The following is a 25,604-nucleotide window of genomic DNA, read 5'->3' as shown; positions in this document are numbered from 1 at the left end:
TTTGTCATAGCAGAACTCCTTTCAATCCCCTGTTGTATGCATTATGCACATCTTAATTGTTTACTGCTCTAACCTTCCCTGTGAGCTGGCAGGGAAATTTACTGGTGATTTTTACAAGATATTTTCCTGATGTCTCATTGCCTACTAGTGCAGATAATAATGCTCATGGAAAGTCCCTTTGTTGCAACTCCCCAACTAGTTTTTTGTAATCCTGAGTAAAGCTTCCTCTGTTCTTAGAACACTGAGCAACAGTCCCGGCACAGAGGGACCCCTCCTTTTCTTGTGCATGTGTGGTTGTGAGACTTTCATGTGTGTAAAAAATGTGCATATACAGGTGCCTGTTCATGCTGTGAGTGTGTTCACACATGCAGGGGGATGACCAGTCGGTTGGCTGGAGACCGAGGCGCTGCCAAGAAAATCGAGACGGCTTCCTGTGAAGTCTGCATTTTCTTTGATGTGGGCTGTCTTTACTGTCAGCTTCAAGCTCACAGCCGACCACAACACACACACACTTCCCCTTACCTGCCGCTGACAATCCGCCTGACCATCATTCTGCTGCACCTCAGCCTCTATTCCAGTCCACATTCTACGGCCTGAGCGCACGTGCCTGTGTGCGCACATGTCTGCAGGAATTCAAAATGCATAACTTGTGCCTGATGGTTTGCATGCCTTTTTAAGCCTTTGCAGGATTTAAAACATGGAACCTTTCCCAGCTCTGATATGTAACGTCCAACCTCAAGTGTTCTACAGTTGAGCAAAAGTAGGTTATTAATACAATACAGCCTCCCCTTTCCACTTGAATGCACAAACCTATAACTAAACAATGACAAACACACATCTAGCCCCAGCTGCCAGTGCAGAGAAAACAAAAGAAAGCTCTTTCCTGCAGGTCGCCCCCCCCCTGTCTCGGCCTCAATTCTGGCAGCAGTGATTGTGAAAGTTGGCGCACAAGGCAGCTGGTCTCTGAGTGGTGAAAGGTCAGTGCCTGGAAACAGCACATGTCACAAGAATCATTTTCTTATAACTCTTCTTACTCTTCCTTTTTATCTATTTAGTCTCTTTCTAAAGAGGTACCCAATCATTTCATCTTTACTCTCCAGTTGCCACCCACTCTTCGCTCTTTCCTTGCCCATATCGAGCAACACTTCCTGGAACGTCTACGTCTGTGCGAGCTGCTGCAACTTCCCACGCTCGGCTGCATCTTAGCTAACTTTAGACCTGCTGACTTGCTCTGCTGTGAGGCTTCACTAGAAAGGAGAAATAACACTTCTGACACAAGAGGATGATATTGATTCCATGTGTTTATTCACAAAACATCAAAAGTGAAGTACAATTCAGTTTAACATTGCATCGGTTTCGAATGCATATTTCAAAGTAAAAACAATAGTCCATTATTAAAGGTGTCCCAGGTACAGACACTGCTGAAATCAGGATTCACAAACAGAGTCTCTGCTTATTCCAAGAATATCCCGATAGCTGTGCGAGTCCTTTGAGACACTTTCAGAAACCATCTTGAGGACCAGCATCTTCCTCGTTTCTCTCTGATGAGATTCACTGCAGGCTCCAAACTTCCATGAGTCCATTTCTTACAGTCTCCTTCTCTGTGACTTTCTCTGCTCACTTCCCCATCAACTTGTGATTCAGGGCAGCACCTGAGTCACAGCTCATCATCTTTTCCTGCTCAGTGCAGTACAATCCAACTCCTTCTCAGTGTCCAATCAACCTCTCGGTCCACTCCACGAACACCTGGTGCACGGCTGACGCCTGAACTCGCACCCCCTTCCTCAGGGTATAATCCAGAACCAACGTGCCGACCCAGACTGGTCTGCAAGGGTGCACTCTGGCAGGGGTGCTGGTTGTGGGAGGGTCTGCAACCACAGCCTCTTCATCCCCAGAAAAAGTGAGGCAGAAAGGCTTTTGTCGCCCATCAGCTGAGGCTCAGCTCCTTGACTTTCTTATCTGCATCATCACGTGAAGCATGTCAGTGGGATGTCACTTCAGCGCTCTGGGAGGGTGATGGTGGGCACCCAGTCGTACACGCTGCGGCTCTCCTCACAGAAATGGCCCAGCTTGTCCAGAGCGGGGTCTTTCCATGGGTTTGCACTGGGGCTCTGAAATGAAAAACAAAAAGGAAAGGGATGAGCTATTTTGAAGTCAGACAACCCTCAACCAGACATTCAGCTATGCAGACATGAAGTAAACCTGGCAGCATGCGCACAGAAAACTCAGACAGGGGAGTGATGCGTGTATGAATCACTGGCTGCCAGGTCCCTTAATGACTCTCTCTCTCTGTGTGTGTGAGTGGGTGCTCCCACTGCCGGGAACGTACCGTGACAAGAATGCAGTGCGCGTCCTTGGGCTCGCCGGTGCCGTCAGCGCCCACGAGGTCGGCCAGGCGCGCGATGTCGTTGACTCGCACCACGTTGATGTCGTTGTCGAAGCAGAAAGCCTGGATGAGGGTGAAGTGGATCTGGAGAGCGATGTCACACTCGTACTCCTCATCCGTGGCGAGCACGCAGAAAGCCACGCTGTCTGGATCACTGCGGGGAACAAGAGGAGCAACGTGGTTACAAAACAAATCATTCCCCTTCATCGTCACGGTGTTGATGTGAAAAAGTGGGAGCCGGAGTCAAACTCGTTATTTTGTACTTACACATTCATGACTTTGGCAGATTCGTAGACTCCCACTGTCAGGTAGTCCTGCTTCTTGGCGGAGATGAGCAGCTCCTCCAGCGCTGCGCCTGCACTTTGCACCCTTCACAAAGAAAAAAAACACGCACCATCAGAACACTGTGCATTTGCACATTCACACATTTAAAGCGTCAGCCAAAGATGTCTAGACGGTAAATAAATCCGTGCGTAAAATACTCTGCGTGCGTAAAACACTCACCTATCTGCGTTATCCATTGCGTTCTCTTGTCCGCGGATCTCTTCCAGAGTCATAGTTAGAATAATCCAAGTGCGATCGGAGAGTAGAATAAGAGCGGAGCGGTTGCGTGTCTGGTAAAGTCTCTGTCTCGTGTTATTCTGAGCTCGGATCAGCCTGTGGGTGTTTTTATAGCAGCTCCGCGTTGTTTCTCGGCAAGGGGCGGACTCTTCCTGCTCGCGCCTGCTGCCATTGGCTCGCAGCGGCCGGTGGGTTTCCGAGGAAAAGCAAAAGTCCCCGCGGGGCCGATCCACCGGGGGCTTGTTGACAACCCCACGTGGGGAGAGATTACAAGAAAATCCAAGAAACCCCCTCCCACCTCCGCCCACCTCCACAGTCACCGTGTACAAAAACTAAAAGTCCTCATTCACTGTGTATTTGTCCAGTCATTGCAAATAGTGACACTATAACAGCCTGAACCCACTGATGCTGCAATCATCCTGTAAAATACAAAAAAAAAAAAACTGATATGGGAATAAAGTAGACAAGAGAATAAAAGAGCAATGGAATAAAAATGTAAAAATAAATTTATTAATAAAAAAAAGTACAACATGCACCGGTTACTATGGAAATATTGTTTGTGGAGAAATGTACTTGAGTAAAGTGCAGTGGCCCAGGATGACTGTGTATAGAGATATAGAAATACACGTATCCATGTATAGACTGTATATATGCATATACAGTATATAGGCAAGTATGGTAACATAAACAATATGAGTATAAAATGCTATGCTATGGTAGATTCACCATGGTATAGTATACCTTAACCCATAAATAGTATATATCGTTTGTAGTGCAATTATATAAAGATGCATACATACATAAATATAGAAGTATAAATTCACAATATTATTCAATCAAAAAACCATTATGTATAGCCAATGTTATACATGTAATACATTTCACGTCACGTATAATTATTTCATGGGATTGATTGTATCATGATTCCAGGTGGAGTTTGGGGCTTGAGGTTTTTCCACCTTGTTTACCTCCTCACCAGAGAACTGACTGCCAGGAAGCCTGCCCTCTGTTTGTAGCTTATATAACTGTTATAAAAGCAGGGGTTATAACAGACCAATACATTTCACACCAGCTATAAAAGGATCATGCAACTGAATAGGCAGATGAGTACCGGACAAAAATGATGCATCTATATATATAAACAGCAGAGGGAAAATGAATCCATGATAAAGTCTGGAAGCATCGTTTCCAGGCCTGGACTTCCCCGAGCAGCTTTGGGGAATCACTGCTGGGATATTTATAGCTCATCCAAACTTTCCCTGAAGTCTCAGCTCCCTGTTAAACGGCTTGTTGGTGGCTCACCTGCACGCCTGTGCGCTCTGCCAGCCTGTTACCCAACGTGGTGCCCCGGGAGAGTTACAGAACTGCCGGCCCGCACCGTCTGACCCAGACTTGGCCATTTGGGATTTGGTGAGGGTGAAGTGTGTCTGAGGAGGTGTGAGTGTTTGTGTGTGTGTGTGAGTGAGAGAGAGACCAAAACAGCTTGTGGCCGGCACACGCCACTTAATCCATTGAAAAGGAAGCTTTAATTGCCAGTTTGTCTTGAGGCGTGTCGTTTCTCCTCCAGCAAGAGAAAAAAAGACAAGAGGGACTTTGTGTCACAACAATACTCAACGTCCTCCACCTGCCACCCACCCCAGCCCATTCATGAAGAGAGTGTGCGTGTGTGTGTGTCTCTCTCTCTCTCTCTCTCGGTGTGTGTGTGTGTGTGTGTGTCTCTCTCTCTCTCTGTGTGTGTGTGTGTGTGTGTGTGTGTGTGTGTGTGTGTGTGTGTGTGTGTGTGTGTGTGTGTGTGTGTGTGTGTGTTTGTCTCTCTCTCTCTCTCTGTGTTTCTGTGTGTGTGTGTGTGTGTGTTCGTTACCCCATGCACTTCCATTCACTGTCCTACAGCAGATGCCGGACAGATGTGTGTCCCCCTGTGCCTCTGCAAGTGGTCGTATCATGAAATTGTATCTTATCTGATGAACTTTAGAAGTTTATCTTCAACATCATCATACAGATGCCAAAGACTGTTCACACACCAGTCTTGTCCTGACTTGAGAATACTACAAATAATGAAGGGCAGCCGTGATCAATTGCAATTTGGAAAACAAATTATAAAACCTCATAAAAAGTTGTGTGACATTTTTCACTACAAACACAGACCTACAAAGTGTGCCTTCTTCTAACTGGAATTGGTTTCTGCCGAATGTTGTTTTCTTTGCAGCCCCCTGACGACGAGTCACATAATGAGCCACGGTGACATTTGCTTGAGGGCAAATGAAGGAGCCCACGTGTTGACGACTTGACCTTTAACGCCACCTTGCACGAGGCTGTTAGATGCTGATCACCTGCTCGACCCTGCTCTGAGAAAAGCCCTCAGTATCAGAAACCTGGACTAGCAGCGCCACCTGCCGGTGATGTAAGGAGCGACCTTTCCCCCACTGGTGAGCGAGTCGGAACATGTCTGAAAAGCTCGTGACTCATGATTCCTCCCTCACACATGAGTCACCATCCAGGTCCCTGCATGCTGTTATTTCCCCACAGCTGAGCGGACTTCTGCGGCCAGACAAGTGTTGTTTGCGAGCAATGGGAAAACAAAGTGAATTTGAGTGAAAAAACAAAAATAACTTTAATTTTACAGAATTAAGAATAGATGAATTTAACAAGCTTGTGATACAAAGAAAATACCCAGAACACCTCATTGTTAACCACACAGGTAGATTTACCTGACATGTAATGGGATGTTTATTGTCATATGCGAGTTATAAAACGAAATTGCATGAATCCGTTTTTGTCTGGAAGTTTTTGGACTTGCAGTCATCAGAGTATCTACGAGAATAACCATCTAATAACTAATAGATGGTCAAATTAAAAGTGGTTTATTTGCATTGACTAGAACTGTGGTTTTCTGGTTTGATTGTAAGAACTAATTTACCTGTGCAAATGGCACTGTATCCATTAATCAAAAAATGTATCTGTAAAGCGAGCAATCACAGTTCCTCATACGGCTCGACCATCTTCAAGGTGCAACATCGTCTGTCCTTGACCTTCGACCAGGGTGAGGAAAAACTCCCCCAAAAACTTTTAATGGGGGAAAGAAATGCAGAAACTTCAGGGAGAGACAAATGAAGCATCCCTCTCCCAGGACGGGAGCACAGCTGGACTATTGAAGATGTATTTCTACATTAAGACAGAAATCTGATTTATTTTTGAAGAATTTTTGTGCAGTGGAGTTAAAAAGTCTGTAACCTTTTGTAATTTCTAATTTTCAGAGCAGGCTTGCATGAGGAACAGCCCGCAGGCCGAGTGCTGATCAATAACACCACAGAGTCATTCTGATATATAAAATGTTTATTATTATAGATGTCCAGACATGTTTATACATAAAGAGTTCAAATGTACAGAAGAGCTACAATCAATGAAGCGTATTTACATTCCATTCTTTAACCACCAAATGTCAGTGCATTTGTTCAACATGAGCAACATTTAAAATCTCAATCTCGACTAAAAAAAAAAAGTAGTTCAATACTTTTTAGATTCCATTTACCACTGACAGTAACCGAAGATATAAATACACAGAAAATGACAAAAATGCCTCACTGACAGAACAGGTCATCACATTTTTGAGTATATTTTTTACTGCAACAAAGTTTACTGAGCAAATATGTATCAAACCCCCTTAGTCTGTTGGTTCTAATGTATTTCAGACAGGTTCATAAAAAGTAAGAGCTGTACTATGATGTAAAACAGGAGATTGTAGGGGCGGACTGGGGATAAGAGGTCAAACGGTTCAGTGTCTACATTTTAAAGACAACATTTTCTTGAATTACTGTACATGAATGTAAAAAATAAAATAAAATAAAATAAGCATTCCAAATTTCTAAAGGTGCATGATACCCTTGTTACAAGGGAAACACTAAAACTTCACAAGTCTTCTAAATGTCCTGCAATGGCTTTAAGCATTATGGCGACCAACAACCGTGTTGATCGAGCTTCATGAGAAACAAGCAGCCTGTCTGATTCTAAGCAATGGATGTTCACGACTATTACGATGACAGGGTCATTATCGAGCAGCACGCGTTAAGAGCTGGTGGAACAGACCAGATTCACGCACAGTCGCACCCTTGGTGTTGAATGATTAAAAAAAAAACAAGCAATGCTCCTCTTGAATAAGCTTATGCCGCTTCATTATACATTTTTTTGTTGTGCTGCCGACAAATTGAAAAATGTTGGCCGTCACCACTGGTTTGTAGACTAACGTGAGGCCTCTGTGTTTAGCAAGAAGCCTCCAGCAATACAGGTCTGCTGCGATGTCTTATTCCTCAGGTAGTTTAAATTGCTGGAACACTGGGAATCTCTCTCCTGTTTTAACATTGGTAGAGAATCAGAACAAAGTGCAATTAAAGTAACAGTAGTACATGAGAAGGCTGTTAGAGGAGAAAAGTAGGGACGGACAGACTGATCCTAGGTCTTTATGATTAATGATTTTTTCGCCCTTCCTCCTTTTTGTAAGTATAAGATTCCCTCTTTCACCCAAAACATTAGGAGTATGGCTCCCTCTGCTGGTTATAATGATAAATATCCCCCAACTACATCTCATCAAAGCGGTGCTGCTGTATTATGACAGATGGCGGGTTCCGCTCTATCCAGTTATCCTTTGCTTCTGCGGACGGCATGACAGCATCAATGGCTCCTTCCTGTAAAGACCCTAATCCTCCAGCAGGACCCGGGTTCATCTCCGCGGCCTGAGCAGGGGCGGGGAAATCTGCCGAGGAGTTGCTGTTGACGCCGTTTTCCGAGTCGGGTTGCTCCACCCTTTGGTAGTCAGGGGTGTGGTTCTTCTGACTCATGGCGAAGATGGCTTTCACGTTGTCCACCTCGGCCTGGGGCACGAAGGGAAGGACATCGTCTTCAGTCTCGAGGTAGGAGATGGCGTCTGTGCTTTCTTGTGGAACGGAGCGCAAGGTCCGGGAGATGACTGCAATAACCAATGAGAAATGATTAACAAAGCTGAGCCAACAAAATTCATGAAATCTGGGTTACACATGAGATAAAACAACACAACAGGGACAAGGATCAGTCTGCTGTGCACACTGAGTTCTGTGTTTGGAGGAAACGTCATGGCAAGAAAGGTTGAATAACAACATTCTGATGTAACTTACTGGATGTGGGTGTGTAGATCTCCTTCTCTTTTGTGTTTCCACCGAACGGATTGACTGACGGGAAGATGATGAGACAGAAAGAGAGCAGGAAAACCTGGAAGGCAAACCACACGAGCAAGTGAGGAAGAATTACAGCAGCATTACAGAGAAATCAACATTTAATATGAGAACAATAATAATCAAGCTACAAGATGGAAATGAATACTGTCCACAAACTTACCATAACACAAGTGCTGGTAGTGCTGGCCTTCATAGTGGACATCTTCACGATGGACTGAAGTTTCCTCAGTTGTTCTATCAAAGAGCTGCAAGAACCAAGAGACATCTAATGTCACAGCTGTCGACAGAAACACTAGATTTGTATTATTTAAAATGAATACAGACGAAATATCTCAGTCTGTACTTACATGTTCTGTTTGTGGAGCATTTGGACTTTCTTCTGTAATTCCAGGTTGTGTGCAGTACAGATGGCAACCCTGCGGGAGGCACATATTCAACAATCAGGATTTCTATCCTTTATTTTATCCTTTTATAATTTACTTGTAAAATGAAGACATATGACAAATCTATGCTATAGTCAAAAGGAACCAGGCAGGCAAAACCGATGCTCGCTTCTACTTTAAATTCTTCCCACAGTGTTTAATTGAGTTTCAGGTTTGAATAACTGTTACTAAAGAAAGATCTGTTGTAGCTCGTCCATTCTTTGACGTCAACTTTAAAGTCCCCTAAATGTAAAAAACTGCAGACATAGTCCCAGAGTTACTACAGTTGGACGATGACCACAACATTTGGGCCAACCAGTAAAACTCTTTACAGATATTTTCATCTTTTAAGAGTTATTCATGACGCTGGGATATCCAACCCTGAATTCATCTGAATGCTAATCGAAGTTTTCTTTTTCAAACCAGACTTCTAAACAAAATTAATTGAGGGTGCAACTTGAGAAGCACTATCAAGATACTTAGAAAGGCCATCATATCGTACTCAGGTGATTATTAAATGTACAAGGAATGGGCGTGTAACTGTAGAGGAGAATATACTGAAAGCTCCAAGGAATATTTGACACCCATCTTAAGAACAGATGTAGAAGTGTATGCATCTATGTTTTAATATTTCAAGAAATAATTCCTGATTTGCAGAAAACCTCATCTCACCTGTTTTCCAGTCCATCGACATACACCTTCTTCTTCTTGCGGCTTTCCTGAGCAGACTGCTTGTTGCGGATCTTCCTCCTGACCCTCTTTAAGGTCCTCTCCTCTGCCTGTTACACAGAGAGGAGGAGGCTCTCAGCAGAATGTTTGGACGTGACAGATGACAACGTGTGTATAAAAGCCTTTCGCAGCTAAGCCATAGAAACACTAAATCAATTTTTTATATTTATTTAGCAAACGCAGGGTGTGAGGGAAGAAATGCAGAAACAGAAACAATCATATATGGTCAAACGATAAAAGGCGAACAATAGTTCATGTTTAGCAGCAGAATGTCTCACTAATAGAGTGACATTTACAGCATTTTGCAGATGTTTCGCTCATCAGCATGAGCTCAGTGGGAAAAAAGACATGAAGTGCATCTGTTACCTTTGTGAGAGGCATGTGTGTGGGGAGGGAGGCTCCCTCCTTTGCCAGAAGACGCTTCTCCTCCTCAGTGAGAACAATGTCTTCGAACTGAAACTGTAGGGAGAAAACAACCATTTGCAAAAAAAAAACAAGTTGTGCATACGTTTCTGCCCCATTTGTGGCAGGTATCAAGAATCAGGAAAATACAAAACACTGGCATATGTGGCATTGAAGCAAAGCTGTGTAACTTTCTCTTAGCAACGGCGCCCTCTGCTGCCACACATGGGGACTAATTCTGTTCGGGCTCCATGTGTGAGCAGTAAAGTCGTTTTGTGTGGGAAAAACACGACACTATTCTCCCTCAAAATGATGTTGAAGCAACAATAAAAAGATTTAAAAAGTTGCATGTTACTTTCTTTAGGTCTTTGTTTAAAAATATTATCTTTAATCTGGTTTAAATAGTGGGAGAAACTGACCTCGTCTGTGTTGAGCAGCATGGAATCCTCTGTTGAGTCCTCTATGGACAAGGTGCAGGGCAGCTCGCTGGTGATGTCCTCCTCCTCCATGTCCATTTCCTCGGTCACCAGGTTGTCTGCCAGAAGAAAGAACATTTCAAATAAACGATTTTCATCTTTTTGGATCTGCTACCTCAAGTTAAGTGTCTCCATTTATTACACCACCCCCAACAAAATCTTTAAATCCCTAATCCAGGTTTTCTGAGGGGATTTACATTAATGAGATGGGTGTTTTTTTTAAGTAAGCCCACATACTTTACTTTTTCAATAGTTTATGGACGACACATACCCAGATCAATGAAGACATCTGTATCTGGCCTCTCTGCCCTCACACTCTGCAGGGCATCCATGTCCTTCCCCTCGCTCTGCAGCAGAGAGTAGCAGTGATCTGACTGGACTGTTAGGGCCTCCGGGCTCTCCGTGTGCACCTCTCCAGGGACCAGGGCAGGGTCCGAGGGCACTGGACTGGGCTGTGAGTAACTGGGGCTGGGCACAACCTCACTATCGCTGCTGTGGGGACTCGGGCATCCCAGAAGATTGGTGTTTCCAACTACAGTGCTGCTGTCATCAGAAATGCCGCTGTCGCTGCCCAGGGGAGAATGAGAGGGACAGATGGTCCCCATGTTGTCTTCTTCCTTCAACAAGCTGGACAGAAAGTCTTCAGTGTCCATACCTGTCAGCATCTGAGGGTCAAAAACAGTATTTAAATCTGAAACACACAGGTGAGCTCCTTATTACAGTTATATCAGCTAATTTCATCCTAGGTTTATGCATCTTTTCTGTGAAAGTTGTCTTACATCTTGTTCAGAGAGCCAGGATTCGATGAGCCCGTTCCCATAAGGAAAGAAGGGCTCAGTAGATCCGTCCTCTCCATCTTGGAACAGCAGCCCCAGCAGGTCTGCTCCATCCATGTCTGGAAGATCCTTAGTGACTGACATCTGTAGTACACAGAGCAGCATTTACATTAAGTTCAACATTAGAGGTCATCTATTCAATATTTTATCCTAATAATCAGCCAGACGGATATATCGGCCAATAGGAGCCTTTGACAGACATATCGGTATCAGGGTTTCTGTTTGTCAATATGCAATGAAACAAAGAAAACTTTTATTTTACAGCAAAAACAATGAAGAAAAGATGTGTTTTTATGTCAATATTTTACATAAGAAATGGGTTTTCTTTATTCAAATGTGTTTTCCTAATTGAAGTTTTAAATATTTTGTTGTATTGTGTTTTCTCGGACTCAAAACGAGATGGAAAACAAACCACAGTTTGATATTGGAAACAATCATTAGTTACAGCCCCACAGTTAAAGGATGCAAATGAACAGTTGTAGCTGACTGAAATGAAAGTTGAATAACCCAGAGAATATCATGTGACAGCTTATCAGAGTTCCTATTATCAACCTCAGCTGTAACTAAACATTGTTCAAAAATCAAAGTAATCATTCCCGAAATGATATAACACTTATTTTAGATAAAGTCAAGTCAAAGAACTGAATCTGATGTTAGATAAGACAAGAAAAGATGAAACATTATTGATCCAACAACGGGGAAATTCACTTGTTACAGCAGCAGATGAGTCAGTATGACTTAGACAAGAGAGAAAATAAAAAAGACTATGCACATAATATACACCTCTCACCACAGAAATATTGTATGTATAGAAATGTACTTTAAGTAAAGTGCAGTGGCACAGGATGTAAAACTGTATTTGTGCACTAGTATAAAGACATATTGAGATAGATTTATCCATTCATGTGCAGATTAGACTGTTTGTACACACATAGGCACATATGGTATAGAATAGTACAAAATCCTATAAATGGGTGTAAATTCACCATATAAAACTAAAAACACAATATATGATATATAGTACAGCTTTAAAAATATGTATATAAATTCACAAAAGTATACAATATAATGTAAATATATGAAGGTATGCAGGTAAATAAATATATATATAACTAGAGCCTGCAGGTACATGTGGATGAGAGGTGGGTGCTGTTTGGACCGTGAGGCGTTCAATGACCTTTGCCTCCCTGATATCTTAAGTGTGGCAGATGAGACTTCCGCTGTCAGAGGTTTTAATAACACGTAGACCAAAGTGCCATGTAAACAACCTCACATTGCATCATCGCCACGCGGCAATCATGACCTCATCTCATAGTGGGCCCCGCCCCCACGTCTTTGTCACAGACACATGAAGTCAAAACAAATAACGCGGAGGATCTTGGGTTTAAAAGCAGGAAACGACTGGATTCATGTTGCATCTGTTGCAGCGTAGAAACAAGAAAAACAAGCATGCAAACACACGGAGGCAGCTCGGTGCCATTGTGTCTCTATTGTCCTGCAGGAAGACAGTTGTCCTGCAGCATGTCCACGTTGACACACACGGAAAGACCTATTGGTAGCAGCAGCTCTTATAGAAGATACAAGCTGTTTTTAAATCTCATTTAACAAGATGTACAAATAAAGATAAGCACATTATTGAGTTGACTGGCTGACATGAGCAGGCGTGTGTAGGCCACAGCGTCTCAACAATCCTGTGAGGGTCTGTGTTTACAGAGGGCGTGGCCCCTCGTCCCTTTAAAATACACGTTTAAAAACATTAAAGGTTCGATGAGTCGTTTCTCTTACCGTTCACTGACAGGAGACTGGGTACCATCGACTGACTGGTGTCCCGGAGTGTGTGTGTGTGTGTGTGTGGCTTCCTCCTCTCGGCTGCTGTCACTGCACTTCCTCCAAAACCACCTTCCAACGAGGCAAAAAATGCGTCATCGCGTCAAGCCGGATGTCTGTACGTGAACTTCTTCAGAGGCTTCTGGGAAATGTAGTGCAGCGCTGATTGGCCTGCTTTCTGCCCCGGCATGGATGCCTCTATTGACGTTATTTTATATAATCATCATCTTCTACTAATAATAATCATAACAATCACAATAATCAAAACAATGATCATAACCACAATCACAATTATTATTATTATTATCTATACCCAATGTCAGCTGGGATCTATCCATATGGATAAATATATGGATCCTTGCTTTGGTAAGTGAAATTTGATCATTAAAAATGTCAACATAAGTAGGGAGAATGTTGATTTGTTTTTCTTCAAGTACAAAATCTGTCAGTCACATGTGGATGATTTGAAACACCAGGTTGAACTTCAGGTGTCAATAATCAGGTGTCAAATAATATTTTCTTCAAAATGAGAAAATAAATCTGATGCATTTTAATCTTTAAACGTATTTTAATCAACACATGAGCATGGACATGGCATCAAATGATAAAACAAAAAAAAACATATAACTGAAATCCAACCTGAAGTAGTCTGAATCAAAACTGAAAATACATTTTGCCAACTAATAACTTTCGTATGTTGGTTTATATTTTTTAGCTTCATGTCATGTCTTGGCTTTTTCAAGCCACAGGGAAAGAAATAACATTTTAAAAATTGCAATGAAACCAGTCTGTCTGATTTCATAGCATCATAGAAAACTAAGGCATTGGAAGAAAAGTGCAAGTCAACAATAAAAACCTATTTCATGTGCTTCACCACTCATCGACTCATCAGGATGTGAATTTAAGAATCTTTTCTTTAAGATTCATGCTACATTGAGTAACTAAGTAACTATCTGACCTGCACGACCCAAATCAAAGTTATGTATGCCATCTAATCCTTGTTATGTGAAATCGAATTTCATAACATTCCCAAATCTCATGAGGAATAGGTCCATGTCAAAAAACGAGACGATAATAATTCAATGGTGGCAGCATTCTCACAGAGACTAATTTTATTTACTATAAGAGAGATACTAAAGTAAGAAATCCCAGATTTCAGGAGCAGAGTAGGGTTATATACCATGATATTCCAATGTGCCTTATAATGCTGGACTGAAAAGCACTTTTTATTTCTAATGAAGTCCATGCAGGCTCAACCAAGACTATAACGCCTCGTTTCCACATAGCTCAGTGTCCGTATCCACGTCAACCTGAAGTGTATTCTTTTCTATGGCAACTTCCTTGATCTTGATGTGTAGCGAAACTCCCATACTCCATGTACGTTTTGTGGTAGATATCGGACAAATTGTATGCACTGTAAGTTAGCATAAAAACTAATTAGCTAAAAGGCTATTTCATTTAATTCAGTTAATCTGACAGATTGAATATTACCATGATCAGCCAGTTTAATACACTGAGAATATATATATATTATTTGAATATATCAATAGATATATTGATAGCAATACAATCAACATAACAACTTTCTTTAATCAGCAATTTTAAAGTAAAGTGGGTGGTGAAAACCCAACAAAATCAGCCCTCTCCCATGGCTCCACCACCGTCAAGAAATGCATTCCGTGCAGTGAACACTAGGGGGCAGAATCCATATATGACATGAAATTATGGACACGCAACGAAACTTTGTGGAAACGAGGCGTTAAGTCAATGAGTTTTCAGAGTGGAGCAGAGCATTTCGTCACAGAATCACGCAGAGTTTAGACGTGTGCCGTAAATTACGGTACACTTTTAGTCGCTCCTTTTTACTTGGTTTAGTTGGTCTGACAACCTTGGTGGCTGCAGGCACGCTGTGAACAGCCCGCCTCTTGTGAGCGCGGTGCAGCAGGATCCTGTAGACCCCGGTGATGGAGCTCCTGCAGTCCTTCCCCTGGTTGTTGAGAATGTGTTCTGAGGTGATTCCCAGTGTCTCCAGCGCTGCCTTTACCTCCATCTCCTCCTCCCCGAGTTCAGGTGGATCACTCTCTGCAAGGTAGGACGGGTCCAGTTTAAAGGGCTCCATGGACCGCGGGAAGTCCACAGGGAGGAGCCACTCACAGCCCATCATCTGCTCCACCTTGCAGCGGTCAGATGGAATGGGTTGAAGGATCCCTCTGATCAGCCTCTGGCACGCCTCTGGCACCCAGGAGGGCAGGATGTAGGCCCCCTCCAGGATGCATCGCTTCAGTTTGGCCACCGTCTCCGCCCTGAACGGCATGGCGCCCGTCATCATAAAGAACAGCATCACACCGAGGGCCCAGATGTCTACAAAGATGCCGACGTAATGCTCGTCTCGAAAGAGCTCAGGCGCAGCGTAAGGCGGAGAGCCGCAGAACGTGTTTAGTGTCTCATCTCGGCGGCTCAGCGTGCTAAAGCCAAAGTCCCCCACCTTGACACACGAGCTGCCGGTGTAGAAGACGTTCTCTGCCTTCAGGTCACGGTGGATGATGTTGCTCTCGTGCTGTGGGATAAAAATGAAAAACTGATATCAATGACTGCGAGTCAGTCTCAGCTGTCAATCATGACGTTCCACCCCAATCGTATAACTCATGAAAACCAAATTTACCTGAAAAATAAGCAAACATCAGTGTAGTAATAACTAACTAAAATTACAGGTATCTTTGAGAAAAAAATATTTCGTACTTTGGTCCAGGTCCAGTCCGCTAACATGGAGGAGGTGGAGTTTATTATCTAAAATGCAGCCAGCCACCAGGTGGCAATAATGATGATTTAGCTTAAATTGTGGGGAGTCGTCATGTCGAGCATCTTTATATAGACTAAAGTCAATGATCAGATACAAAAATGTAAATGGTCAATGTTACTTCGACATACAGTATTGAGATGTGGTTAAATCTTACAAAGATAACGTTCAGATTGAGATGTGGTTTCCTTTTATCTTTCTTAATATTCAATATAAACTCCTATGCTCTGACCATGTGTTGAACAGCAGAGAGGATCTGAGCAAAGACAATCTTGCCATCGGCGTCAGAAAGTTTCCCTTCCGTGGTAATTTTGGTGTAGAGCTCCCCACCCCCTGCGTACTCCATCACCAAGTGTAACCGTGTCAACGTCTCCACCACCTGAAGAGGGAAAAGATGTCATGTCAGAATGCATTACTCAAATGAAAACTGGACGTCGGCTACATGTTGTGATCACTGAGAAAGCCCCTTGTGATCAGCTGATGGTCATATAGAAATCAAGATGAGAGTGTGTGGTGTGTGAGTGGAACCTCATAGAGGCGTATGATGTTGGGATGGTGCAGTTTCTCCATGCTTGAGATCTCTCTGGACAGCAGCCTCTGGGTTTTCTGATCCAGCTTGGTTTTGTCCAGGATCTTTATGGCCACCTTGTCTGGAGACGGAGCAGGAAAAGATCAGTGAAACCAAATATCAGAGACACATCTCTACAGAGAAAGTGGATCACTCCAATCATGCAGAAAAATACAGTTTATACCAGAAATTAGGTCATATTGAAAAAATGGGGGGAAAAAATTGTGATTTTGTAAATAAGGCCTTAATATTGTGGGGATTTTTTTTTTTTATGAGAGTAAAGTAGTAGGTTTAGACTATGTGTCATTTTAGAGGGTGAATATAAGAAATATATATTTTTTTTTAATGCGCAATACTCGTGATATAAACTTTTTCCCCTTAAATTAAAACTTTTCTTAGTTCTTGCAATATAGAGTTTTTCTCATTAAATTAAAACGTTCTACTTGTAATATTTTAACATTATTCTGGAAACCTCAGATTCATTTTTCTTCGATAAATTCCTCATACTCCATCATACTCTCATCGTGTCCATCGCTGTGCATCATGACTAATTTAATTTAAACTCTCTGATAAATCATGTACTGTTGCTGGAGGATAGAAAATTTGGGCCTGGTTCCAACTAGCGAACGCAGAATTGTCCCTGAAGTGACCAGGCCTGACGCTCTGCTCCAGATAATTTGATGGAGGATTAACTGCCACCAGAAACCAATTTTCCTGATTATGTTCTCCCAGGGGTGAACTCTCACTTTCAGCTCCAGCTGACGGAAACCTGTATTACTGCTGTGATCTAAAGTCTAAGCCTATATGAAACGTCAAATCAGTGAATATCAAATAAGAGAGGGGGCACAGAAAGATGAATTACTGTGGCTACTTTGTTCTGGAATCAAATTGAACACACCACATTATAAAAATGGAAAAGAAACATGTAGAAAACAAATAACTCCAAAAGCTCCAAATGACTTTACATACAGTGTATGAGACTCACACAACTGATTAATGATTCATAGAGATAAATAAAATAAAACCTCAGGTAACTAAATACAGAAAAGTTCTTAAGGGGCAAAATGGTGTTGAGATATCTAATTGTGCATCGTTATACATTATTCAGGCTGGTATTAGACTCCCTTTCAGCTGTGACATAGCTTTCAATGAGCATTTAAAATGCATCGCAGCTCACATTGTTTTTGGAGGACTAAGTGACACACACACACACACACACACACACACACACACACAGTAAAGTACATATTATCCTGCAAGGACACACACACATTTAAACACGCTCGTTCTCCTCTCTCTCTTTAGCCTTTGATGAAGCATGCAGCAATTTTAGCCGTCGCTAAGGAAACTGAAGATCTCTAATCAATCCATCTGTTCAAGGGCAGCAGACAGTCTGTCTCTGTGTGGCTGAATCAGCCCCCTGACCCGGCACACATCACCTTGTTGGTGAATGGCTACATAAGATCACACTTGTTTTAGTGTTGCAGCCCACTGATGGAAACAGCTCATCAGCCACAATCACTTAAATCTAAGAAGAAGAGCAGAGCCGAGAGCTGATATTTCATAGACATTCCCAAAAACATGTACAACTGACATTTTATTATCCCTGTACATGTGTCGCACAGTTTCATGTCATTAATATCATACAGCTTCTTACCTTTGGTGAGGGCATGAATTCCCAGCTTGACATGGGAGAAATTTCCCACACCAATCTCCCCTCGAATTTTGTAGAAGCCAATTCTTCTTCCCACTGTCATCTCGCGGACGACCCTGTGACCACATTACAAAAGATGTTACACCAATAAGAGAGGAGCCACCACAGAAAGAATTTCACTGCATGGCACATGGGAAAAGGAAAGAGAAATACAATCAATTGAAATCTTAAAGTGAAGAAATAAAAAGAGGATTTCTGTTTTCTCTCCTCATCCCTACCTGTCATCCTGGCACATATCCAGGTTCAACCGTTCCAGTGGAGTGAGGCGGCGGATGGTGGCTCCCTCATCGTCCGTGTTGATGTCGGAGCTGTCCTGGCGGCTCCAGCGGCTGTACCTTTGGCCACCAGTAACCACAGCTGTGCCTCCGACGGAGCCTCCGACTGAGTCTCCGTTAGACTCCCCGCCGGTCTCTGCCCCGGAAACTGAGCTGCTCCCAGCAGCCCCCGCTGGCCCCGACGCCGACCCCTTAGAACCTGCTGTCCTGGCCCCGGCTGCAGTCCCCTCTGGACTGTTCTCAGCGGGGCAGACAGCAGTCATCCTGCAAGGGTGGAGTGGACTTAGCTCATGGCTGGTAGGGGTGCATGACTGGGTGCACACAAAGAACAAAAACAGTGGTTTCGTTGTTAGTTTATTACAACATTTTTAAAACAGTATATTTCTTGACTACATGGGTTTTTTCTGATGCACTTTCATTGATGTTCTGACTAGTTCTTCTTAAACTTCAAATAAATGGCAACAACTAAGAAAACTGCATTAATAATATATTTGGTGTTTCTTCTCTTTAAATCTATATAAAGCCCACTTCAACATGTGTTATTCAAATTTTCTTGCCTGTAATCAAAGTGTTGTTCCTCACACATAATCCATATGATGTGAAATAAAAATGCAAAAGTGAAATAGCCAGCACATTCATTATTCATTCCTGCAGGTTCAGTAAATGCTTTAATTAAAATACTGAATCAAATACATTCTTATTACATTGTAACAGCTGATATGAAGGAAATTCGTTCAACGTACCGTCAGATATGTGAGCCATGTCGCAGCTAAATCCTTTCAGTGTCCCAAATCTCATAGCTATAGAGACCGCCAAGTCAAAAAACACATGTTACTAATGTGTTTTCTTTTACTTCAACTCAACGGGTCAGAAGCTCCAAGGCTCCGCAGACCCAAGCACATGCTGCGTCCAAAATTCCCAAACGAGCTGCAACTGATACCGGTCCTCGCCACAGTGGAATATCAGGGGCGGACTACAGCCGCAGTCTCGTTGCATTTCAAGAACTTCCAGAAGTCAAAGTTTTAGTTTTCCTCATTTGAAGCTACTGAAGAAGAGGAGCCGAGGCTGGAGATGGGATAGCAGGTTTTTGCGTGCTGTTAGATTCACGCTCATGGTCGTGTCTGAAGAGATCTGTGGAGCTTCAATGGGCTCTCCTGAGTGTTCAGGGTATAAATAGGTCACAGGCTGAGGAGGAGGGATGAGGAGATGGAGGGTCGGGAGAAAGAGGCTGAACAGATGATAGTGTCAGGGTGCAGCCGTGGGACATTCATGAAGACAACCTGGAACAAAGCACAAGAACGACACAAGAGAAATGTCATTAATGTTCAAATGGAAACCCTCCTTTTCTTTTTGTTCTTCTAACTTTTTCAGTTTTCTTTATAATTTCATTTACCTCCTCGTAGACATTTCAGAATATTTTTAAGAATTTGATTTCTTCTATGAATGAAGCGTCTGGGAAATGTGAAACTTTGTGAGCACATGTCAACGCAGGTGTAACCCTTCACTATCTGCTTGAGTGTCCGTTAATGTGTGTTGTAATCCTTGCTTCACTTAGCGCTCGAGTCCTGTCCTCCGAGGACGACAAAGGCTACGTTGCCATGAGAGCCAGAACGAACAAATGAGCGAGATCCTCATGACTCTCTGCCAACAAGGGGATTCTCACAACGTGAAATACCAGCGTGACTAACCTTCACATTTCAAATGAAGAACATGAGTAATGACCGGTACTCCCTAATGTCAGTGTGTGTGTGTGTGTGTGTGTTTGAAATTAGGTGATACCTGCATGCTGCTCTGACAGCAAAGCTCTAACAATGTCCCCTGAGAGGGGAAAGTAGAAGGTGAATCTTAGGTGAAGCTGAACACTGACTTGGAAGAAACAATTCAATTTAGCCAAATAAACTACACAAAATCTAATTTCGATAACTCCAGAGGATCTGAAGTAGTTTTCAAAGTGACTTTAGTTTCATCTGTTTTGTCTCTTACATGCATTCAAAAAATATATTATTATTTAATTTCAACTATATTTCAAATTTCCATGTATCTTTATTACAAAGGTTCAATGTAATGGGTCACATTTAATGCAAAGTTTTCTGTCGTGTTGAGTTAGTGTGAATAAAACAACTTTAAATATATACAGTAAACACACAATTTATTTTAATAGTTCAATAATTAGTTGCAGGCATAATTCTTTTATATTAGTGTTGTCCTGTGAACTGACAGAACTGGACTGGCCTGAATTGTCTTTACTTTCTAATTCACCATTAGTCGCTGAGGTGTTTAACAGAATAATAGTGTGCTCTTACTTTCTACCAGTGCAAGTCCATTGTTCTATTGAACCCAACACCTGAATACAGCAGTGACTGTATATACACAGAATACTCAACCCAGTCTACACATGTCTCAGTACAACTACATTTTGGAGCAAATACCTATGTACTTTTAGTTGAGTATGATTTGTTATACACAACTTTTAGTTGTATTTTAGTGTTTTTCCATTGCTGTATTGTAACCTTTACTCATGTTTGAGTAATGTTTGGAAGTATTTTAGGGAAGTTGCTCAGCTTTAAAAAAAAATGATTTACATCCTTAATAGGAACAAACAAGAGTGATGCTGAGTGGCACTGTAGGGAAGCCAGAGCCTATTTTGAGGTGTTTGGTCTTTTCATAGAAATAAAGTTAACCGGCTTTATCCTGCACATCTGACACCAGAAGCCTTTTGCACATCTTCCCAGTATCACACGGCATAATGTGGCAATTCAATCTCTCTCTGTGGCTTTTAATGTCAGCAAATGACCAGGAGAAGTGAATACAAATACAAATTGGTGACCCAGTAATATGGCAATAGTGATGCCAATAATCAAGAGTTGGAAATAATTCTTTAAAAAACAACAAGGACATTGTGTAAAACTGACGGAAAATATTTATCTTGTTCTCCCTCAGTTTTATAAAAAAGTTTGCATTAGTGTGTGTGTGTGTGTGTGTGTGTGTGTGTGTGTGTGTGTGTGTGTGTGTGTGTGTGTGTGTGTGTGTGTGTGTGTGTGTGTGTGTGTGTGTGTCAGGAGTAACACGGTGTTCTGGAGGTTGTTCTCTGTTCTCTATATATAAAGATGAATGAATCTATGTTTAAGCTGTTCTGGGAAATCAAAGCCGTTCTCCTTTGTCAGGCCTGCAGTCTCCCAGCCTTTCAAACACCTTGCTATCATCACACCATGAATATCTAAGCATTGATCTCAGGCGGCCGAGAAAGGCCTGGCGAAGAGACGAGAGGCCTCCACTTTACAGCACAAAGCAACACGCGCCCAATACCAGCCTTTTATGTGTGTAAATAAAAAAAACTAAAAGGACAAGCGTGCATGAGATAAATGCAATAAATAATAAGAGGAGAGCAAGACGAATTCTAAAGTGATGAGGAAATTGTATTTTTCAATTGCAGATGGATATATACTTGATAGTTTTATATAAATCATTGATTAATACGTCTTGGAACATAGTCACAAATAGTTTATTGGACTATTCCCACTTTTTTCAACCAAAACATGAAAAATATCAACTTTACAAACATATTCCAAAAACTACTCATAAAGCAGGTTTTCAAAACTGAACCGACTGATTATGCATCAAGAGGAGAGTTTCTCCACAGAGGGTCGGTCTATAGACGAGCATCGTTACCCAGATTGCTTTGTGCTTTGCTGGATCCACTGGATAACAGATCTCCGTGGTTGCTTGGTGATGGACACTGAACGAGCATGTTTGTTTGTCTTCTTTGCTCAGGCTGAGGATTAGGCATTAACTGGCACAGAGTGTGAAGACAGAGCACACTGCAGTGCTGTGTGACACAGCATCGAGCCAGCAGAGCACCCAAGTGAAATGTGTGTGTGTGTGTGTGTTTGAGAGAGCAGACTGAACACACACCAACAGGAGCACTACAGTGTGTCATTGGAAGAATTAGAAACTTGACATGTCTATTACACAGTATCTTGCTTAATGCTGAAATCAATTTATCATTTTAGTCAAACTATAAGTCCAGGACAATCGCCAAACTTGTAATAGATTCTTTTATTTCCTTTGTTTAAATTATGTGTTACTTTCAAAATATAATTACCCTTTTAAAAATATGTTCTGGCTGCTGGTCAGACCATTAGAGATACCTTACATGGTTTATCAGTGGAAATCAATAATTATATATATATATATATATATATATATAATGATGTATAATGTTATATTGCTATTAATGAGCATTATATTGTGATAATTGTTAATATTGATTTATTGTCTCCAAACCTACTCTGGGGTTATGGTTAGATCATTTTTGTGACATAGTGAGGACCGAGCCACATCCCGTACTAACTTGCTAAATGTTTGATTTACAGACAGAGGTACAAAACTCTCTATATGAATTGTTTACCACAGTCCAGTTTCTGAGTCTGAAACCAGCCTCCCCCTTCATCAGCAAACACAATCAGCTGTGCCAAGTGTGGGTCCTTACTCACCAGACAGTCAATCATTTGTCTGAGGGTCCCTAAAGGGAGGGAGGAGAGTTTGCACTGGTGCACTCGTGCTACCATCAGCAGCCTCTTCACACACTCCAACAACGGAAAACACGAGAGCCCTTCCACAGCAGCTGTGGATCAAGAATTAGTCATTCTTACCTAATTGCCTGTCTGTGCCTGAAGACGATGTATAAGAGGAGACAGGAGCTATGCAACGTTTATCTGCAGAACAGTTCCTCCTCTCCGTCTTGTCTCTTAAAAAAAAAAAAACTGCCTTGCCCCCCCCATTCACTTTTGAGTCCATTCCCTCAGTCCAGCCTGTGTTTGCATCCCATTCTCCGTTTTTCACTGCCATTATGCATCCGGGCACAAAGACAACGCACGCGCCAGTGCACACACATTCACGTGCACCATTTTCTCTCAGACAAACACATGCACAAGTGCACTCGTGTAAATACACACGCGGACAGCGAGCTGTACCCACACAAAGCTCCCCAGTGTGTTAATTGAGACACACGGCTGACAAGAATAAAGAGCTCAACAGTGAAAGAGCTGCAACAATGAGGACCATGGGCCCTAGGAACAGAGAGACAGGCCACTGGAATCTATGGGGCAAATATTTCACATTTCCAGTTCCCAAAAAAAAAGGGTGACCTCTAAATCCCTTCCCCCTGACACATAAACACACAGAGTTCCAACCAGAGCTGCACACACCTCTGTGATTGCACTAAAACCAAAGGAGTTGGAAATAATTGAGCTCCAATATGTGGGACTGCAAATGGTCCAAACCACATGAGCAGGACACTAATATTTAGTTTTGATTTGATCTTTTTGTGCATTTTCACTTGATCTTATTTATCTACACACACTGTTCTTCCCAAAGCCTTGGGACACACACACTGCTGTGTACTTCTCCATACATCTTGGAGGGCGACAGAGAGATGTAGACGTCTCTGAGGCCTGAACAAAGTTACCATGACGCCGTGTGCACAGAGCACAATAACACAACAATGCAGGAGACACTGTTACTGCTGCGTCTGGCGGTTGAAATCTCACCGGTTTGCATGTTGTTCGCTGTCGGCGCTTTTCAAAAGGGGTTTGCATCAAAGAACAAAATGAAACACATGACACTCAGCGCCTCATGTGCACGGACGGATTGACCATCAAAAGATTAGAAACATTCTTATTCAAGGAGAAATAAACAGGCCTGAAGATTCTTCTAGAATATAGAAATGCATTCAGCTTTTAACCTAGGTCAGAGGAATTAAGGGAAGATTTAAAAAACAAAAAAAGATGATCATAAAACATTTCATAATTTTATGATTTGGTTCTTTATCACTTGGCTTCCAGTTGTTTACATATTGATGCAGGAGGGGGAAAAAAACAAATATTGTAGTTAAAGACACAAAATGGAGCCAACTGGTGGATCAGTGGAATAAAAGGTGATGGGGAAGATTGTGACATCTGAATCTGGCAGCTGAGTCATTCAGATCTCTCCTCTGTCTTTGCCAAAATGCAAATAAACCAGTCAATGTGTATGAGAGTTATAACCAGTTCAAGTTCCAAGCTTTTTAACTCATTATAATCACAGGTAGGTTTTGGTGGTAAAAGCTTTTCCCCGAACAATGCTTGTAATCTGTATAAATATTTGCTGATTGGTGTCAATAAATCTCTTGCTCCTAAACCTTCAGGTGAAATGTCCTCGACACGCAGGAGAAGGACTTTTTATGATGGCTGCTGCAGATAAAAGCTCATCAGAGCAACAGGTGCTGCAGCCAGACTGTGTCCTCTCATAACCTGCTGTCCTCCAGCTTTGTCTACCTCAGCACACGGAGGCAGAAGAGGCTGACGGAGCAGAGTCTCATCCAAACTGTGGATTTCCCACCCCCCATAACTTTTGATCTGTTTACTGCGCGTGTGCGTCACGTGCGTGCGTAACAGCCAGGTGATTGCACTGGTTATCCCTCTCAGGAGTGTTGCATTGATAAAACAAGACTATAGTTTGATTTTAAAATATATAGGGCAACGAGGTTAGGAGATTAAATCACATTAGTTTAATCCATATGAGACGAGCTCCATCACCTGCAGAGGTTGTTATAAGAGATGCTGCAGAGTCGCCAACCAGGAAGCGACTCTGATGTGATTCAAAACGCACATTCTGCGTTACTCAATGTTGAATTGCGTCAGTTAAGTGAATGACAGTCAACAGTTTTCATCTCCAGCAGCAGCAGCAGCAGTGGCAGGAGCAGGAGGCCACTGCCCACACCAACCAGCGCGTTTCTCACCACAAACCCACCAGCACAGAGAAGAGCAGCGCCCCATCTTACCTGGATCACCTCCTCCACAGCAGCCGGCCGACCTGCACCTCCCTCCCCGGTGCGGAGATCATGTTCTCCGGTGACATTCAGCGCACTGAGCCTCCTGCTCTCCTGCTGCAGCTGCTCCCTAAGTCTGTTGTGAGGGGGAATCCGCGTGACGGGCAGGTGCGTCGACCAATCGGCGGCGCCCTCACAGAGTGCACCGCGCGCGTCCGAGCCAATGGGAGGCGAGAATTACGGATGGAGCCGCAGGATCCCTTTAGCTCCAGTCTGCGGCCACAGGAGCGCACAGAGCCAGGTAACTTAACCCGTGAGTGTCACCGTGGCCTATTAACACGGCACAGGGTCGTGCTGGGGTCAGGGGACCAGTCTGCTGCACAGGTAAATGCTTAATACCCTAATAAAGAAAATGGTGCAGCTTGGGTTGATAAATGGGAAATACAAACTCTTGCTTATATTTTGTATTTCTATGTTTTGTTATTGTCTTTGTTTATGTATATTCTCGGCTGGAGTGACAACGAAACGCGATTTCCCCTCAGGGTCAATAAAGTTCTTCTGATTCTGAAGAGAAGTAGGTCAACAGTTTTAGTTTTGTA

The 25,604-nt window shown here is 42.6% G+C and overlaps 3 protein-coding genes across 3 annotated transcripts; all 3 read right to left on the bottom strand.

Annotated features, from left to right (window-relative positions):
- Nucleotides 1–1,283: 1,283 nt before the first annotated feature.
- Nucleotides 1,284–3,048, bottom strand: gadd45ga (growth arrest and DNA-damage-inducible, gamma a). Its single transcript, XM_035166831.2, has 4 exons — nucleotides 2,891–3,048; nucleotides 2,654–2,755; nucleotides 2,330–2,540; nucleotides 1,284–2,111 (listed from the first exon to the last, which is right to left on the bottom strand). Exons 1-4 carry the CDS (start codon nucleotides 2,941–2,943, stop codon nucleotides 1,998–2,000), a joined length of 480 nt encoding a protein of 159 aa, XP_035022722.1. The 5' UTR covers nucleotides 2,944–3,048; the 3' UTR covers nucleotides 1,284–1,997.
- A 3,217-nt stretch (nucleotides 3,049–6,265) lies between these two features.
- On the bottom strand, nucleotides 6,266–12,939 carry creb3l3l (cAMP responsive element binding protein 3-like 3 like). The gene is made up of 10 exons (XM_035166396.2): nucleotides 12,802–12,939; nucleotides 10,960–11,100; nucleotides 10,452–10,845; nucleotides 10,124–10,239; nucleotides 9,669–9,761; nucleotides 9,246–9,352; nucleotides 8,499–8,567; nucleotides 8,312–8,396; nucleotides 8,092–8,185; nucleotides 6,266–7,907 (listed from the first exon to the last, which is right to left on the bottom strand). Exons 2-10 carry the CDS (start codon nucleotides 11,098–11,100, stop codon nucleotides 7,519–7,521), a joined length of 1,488 nt encoding a protein of 495 aa, XP_035022287.1. The 5' UTR covers nucleotides 12,802–12,939; the 3' UTR covers nucleotides 6,266–7,518.
- A 452-nt stretch (nucleotides 12,940–13,391) lies between these two features.
- Nucleotides 13,392–25,244, bottom strand: nim1ka (NIM1 serine/threonine protein kinase a). The gene is made up of 7 exons (XM_035166559.2): nucleotides 25,018–25,244; nucleotides 18,941–19,477; nucleotides 18,141–18,508; nucleotides 17,866–17,978; nucleotides 16,169–16,290; nucleotides 15,873–16,019; nucleotides 13,392–15,400 (listed from the first exon to the last, which is right to left on the bottom strand). The coding sequence occupies exons 3-7, from the start codon at nucleotides 18,458–18,460 to the stop codon at nucleotides 14,642–14,644; spliced, it is 1,461 nt and encodes a 486-aa protein (XP_035022450.1). The 5' UTR covers nucleotides 18,461–18,508; nucleotides 18,941–19,477; nucleotides 25,018–25,244; the 3' UTR covers nucleotides 13,392–14,641.
- Nucleotides 25,245–25,604: the final 360 nt, after the last annotated feature.

Source organism: Hippoglossus stenolepis, chromosome 9 (genome assembly GCF_022539355.2).
Source record: "Hippoglossus stenolepis isolate QCI-W04-F060 chromosome 9, HSTE1.2, whole genome shotgun sequence".
NCBI lineage: Eukaryota > Metazoa > Chordata > Actinopteri > Pleuronectiformes > Pleuronectidae > Hippoglossus > Hippoglossus stenolepis.
Note: the sequence above shows the minus strand (reverse complement) of the source record. Positions and strands in the feature narration are given on the sequence as shown.

Coding starts and splice junctions, on each gene's coding strand:
- gadd45ga (XM_035166831.2), bottom strand. CDS start 2,943: ATGACTCTGGAAGAGATCCGCGGACAAGAGAACGCAATGGATAACGCA. Junction 2,756..2,890: donor GCAATGGATAACGCAGATAG/GTGAGTGTTTTA, acceptor TTCTTTGTGAAG/GGTGCAAAGTGCAGGCGCAG. Junction 2,112..2,329: donor CGCACTGCATTCTTGTCACG/GTACGTTCCCGG, acceptor TTTTCATTTCAG/AGCCCCAGTGCAAACCCATG.
- nim1ka (XM_035166559.2), bottom strand. CDS start 18,460: ATGACTGCTGTCTGCCCCGCTGAGAACAGTCCAGAGGGGACTGCAGCC. Junction 16,291..17,865: donor AATTCATGCCCTCACCAAAG/GTAAGAAGCTGT, acceptor CTCCGTCTCCAG/ACAAGGTGGCCATAAAGATC. Junction 15,401..15,872: donor TCTCTGCTGTTCAACACATG/GTCAGAGCATAG, acceptor TTTATCCCACAG/CACGAGAGCAACATCATCCA.
- creb3l3l (XM_035166396.2), bottom strand. CDS start 11,100: ATGTCAGTCACTAAGGATCTTCCAGACATGGATGGAGCAGACCTGCTG. Junction 10,846..10,959: donor CCTGGCTCTCTGAACAAGAT/GTAAGACAACTT, acceptor TTTGACCCTCAG/ATGCTGACAGGTATGGACAC. Junction 8,186..8,311: donor CTACCAGCACTTGTGTTATG/GTAAGTTTGTGG, acceptor TTTGCCTTCCAG/GTTTTCCTGCTCTCTTTCTG.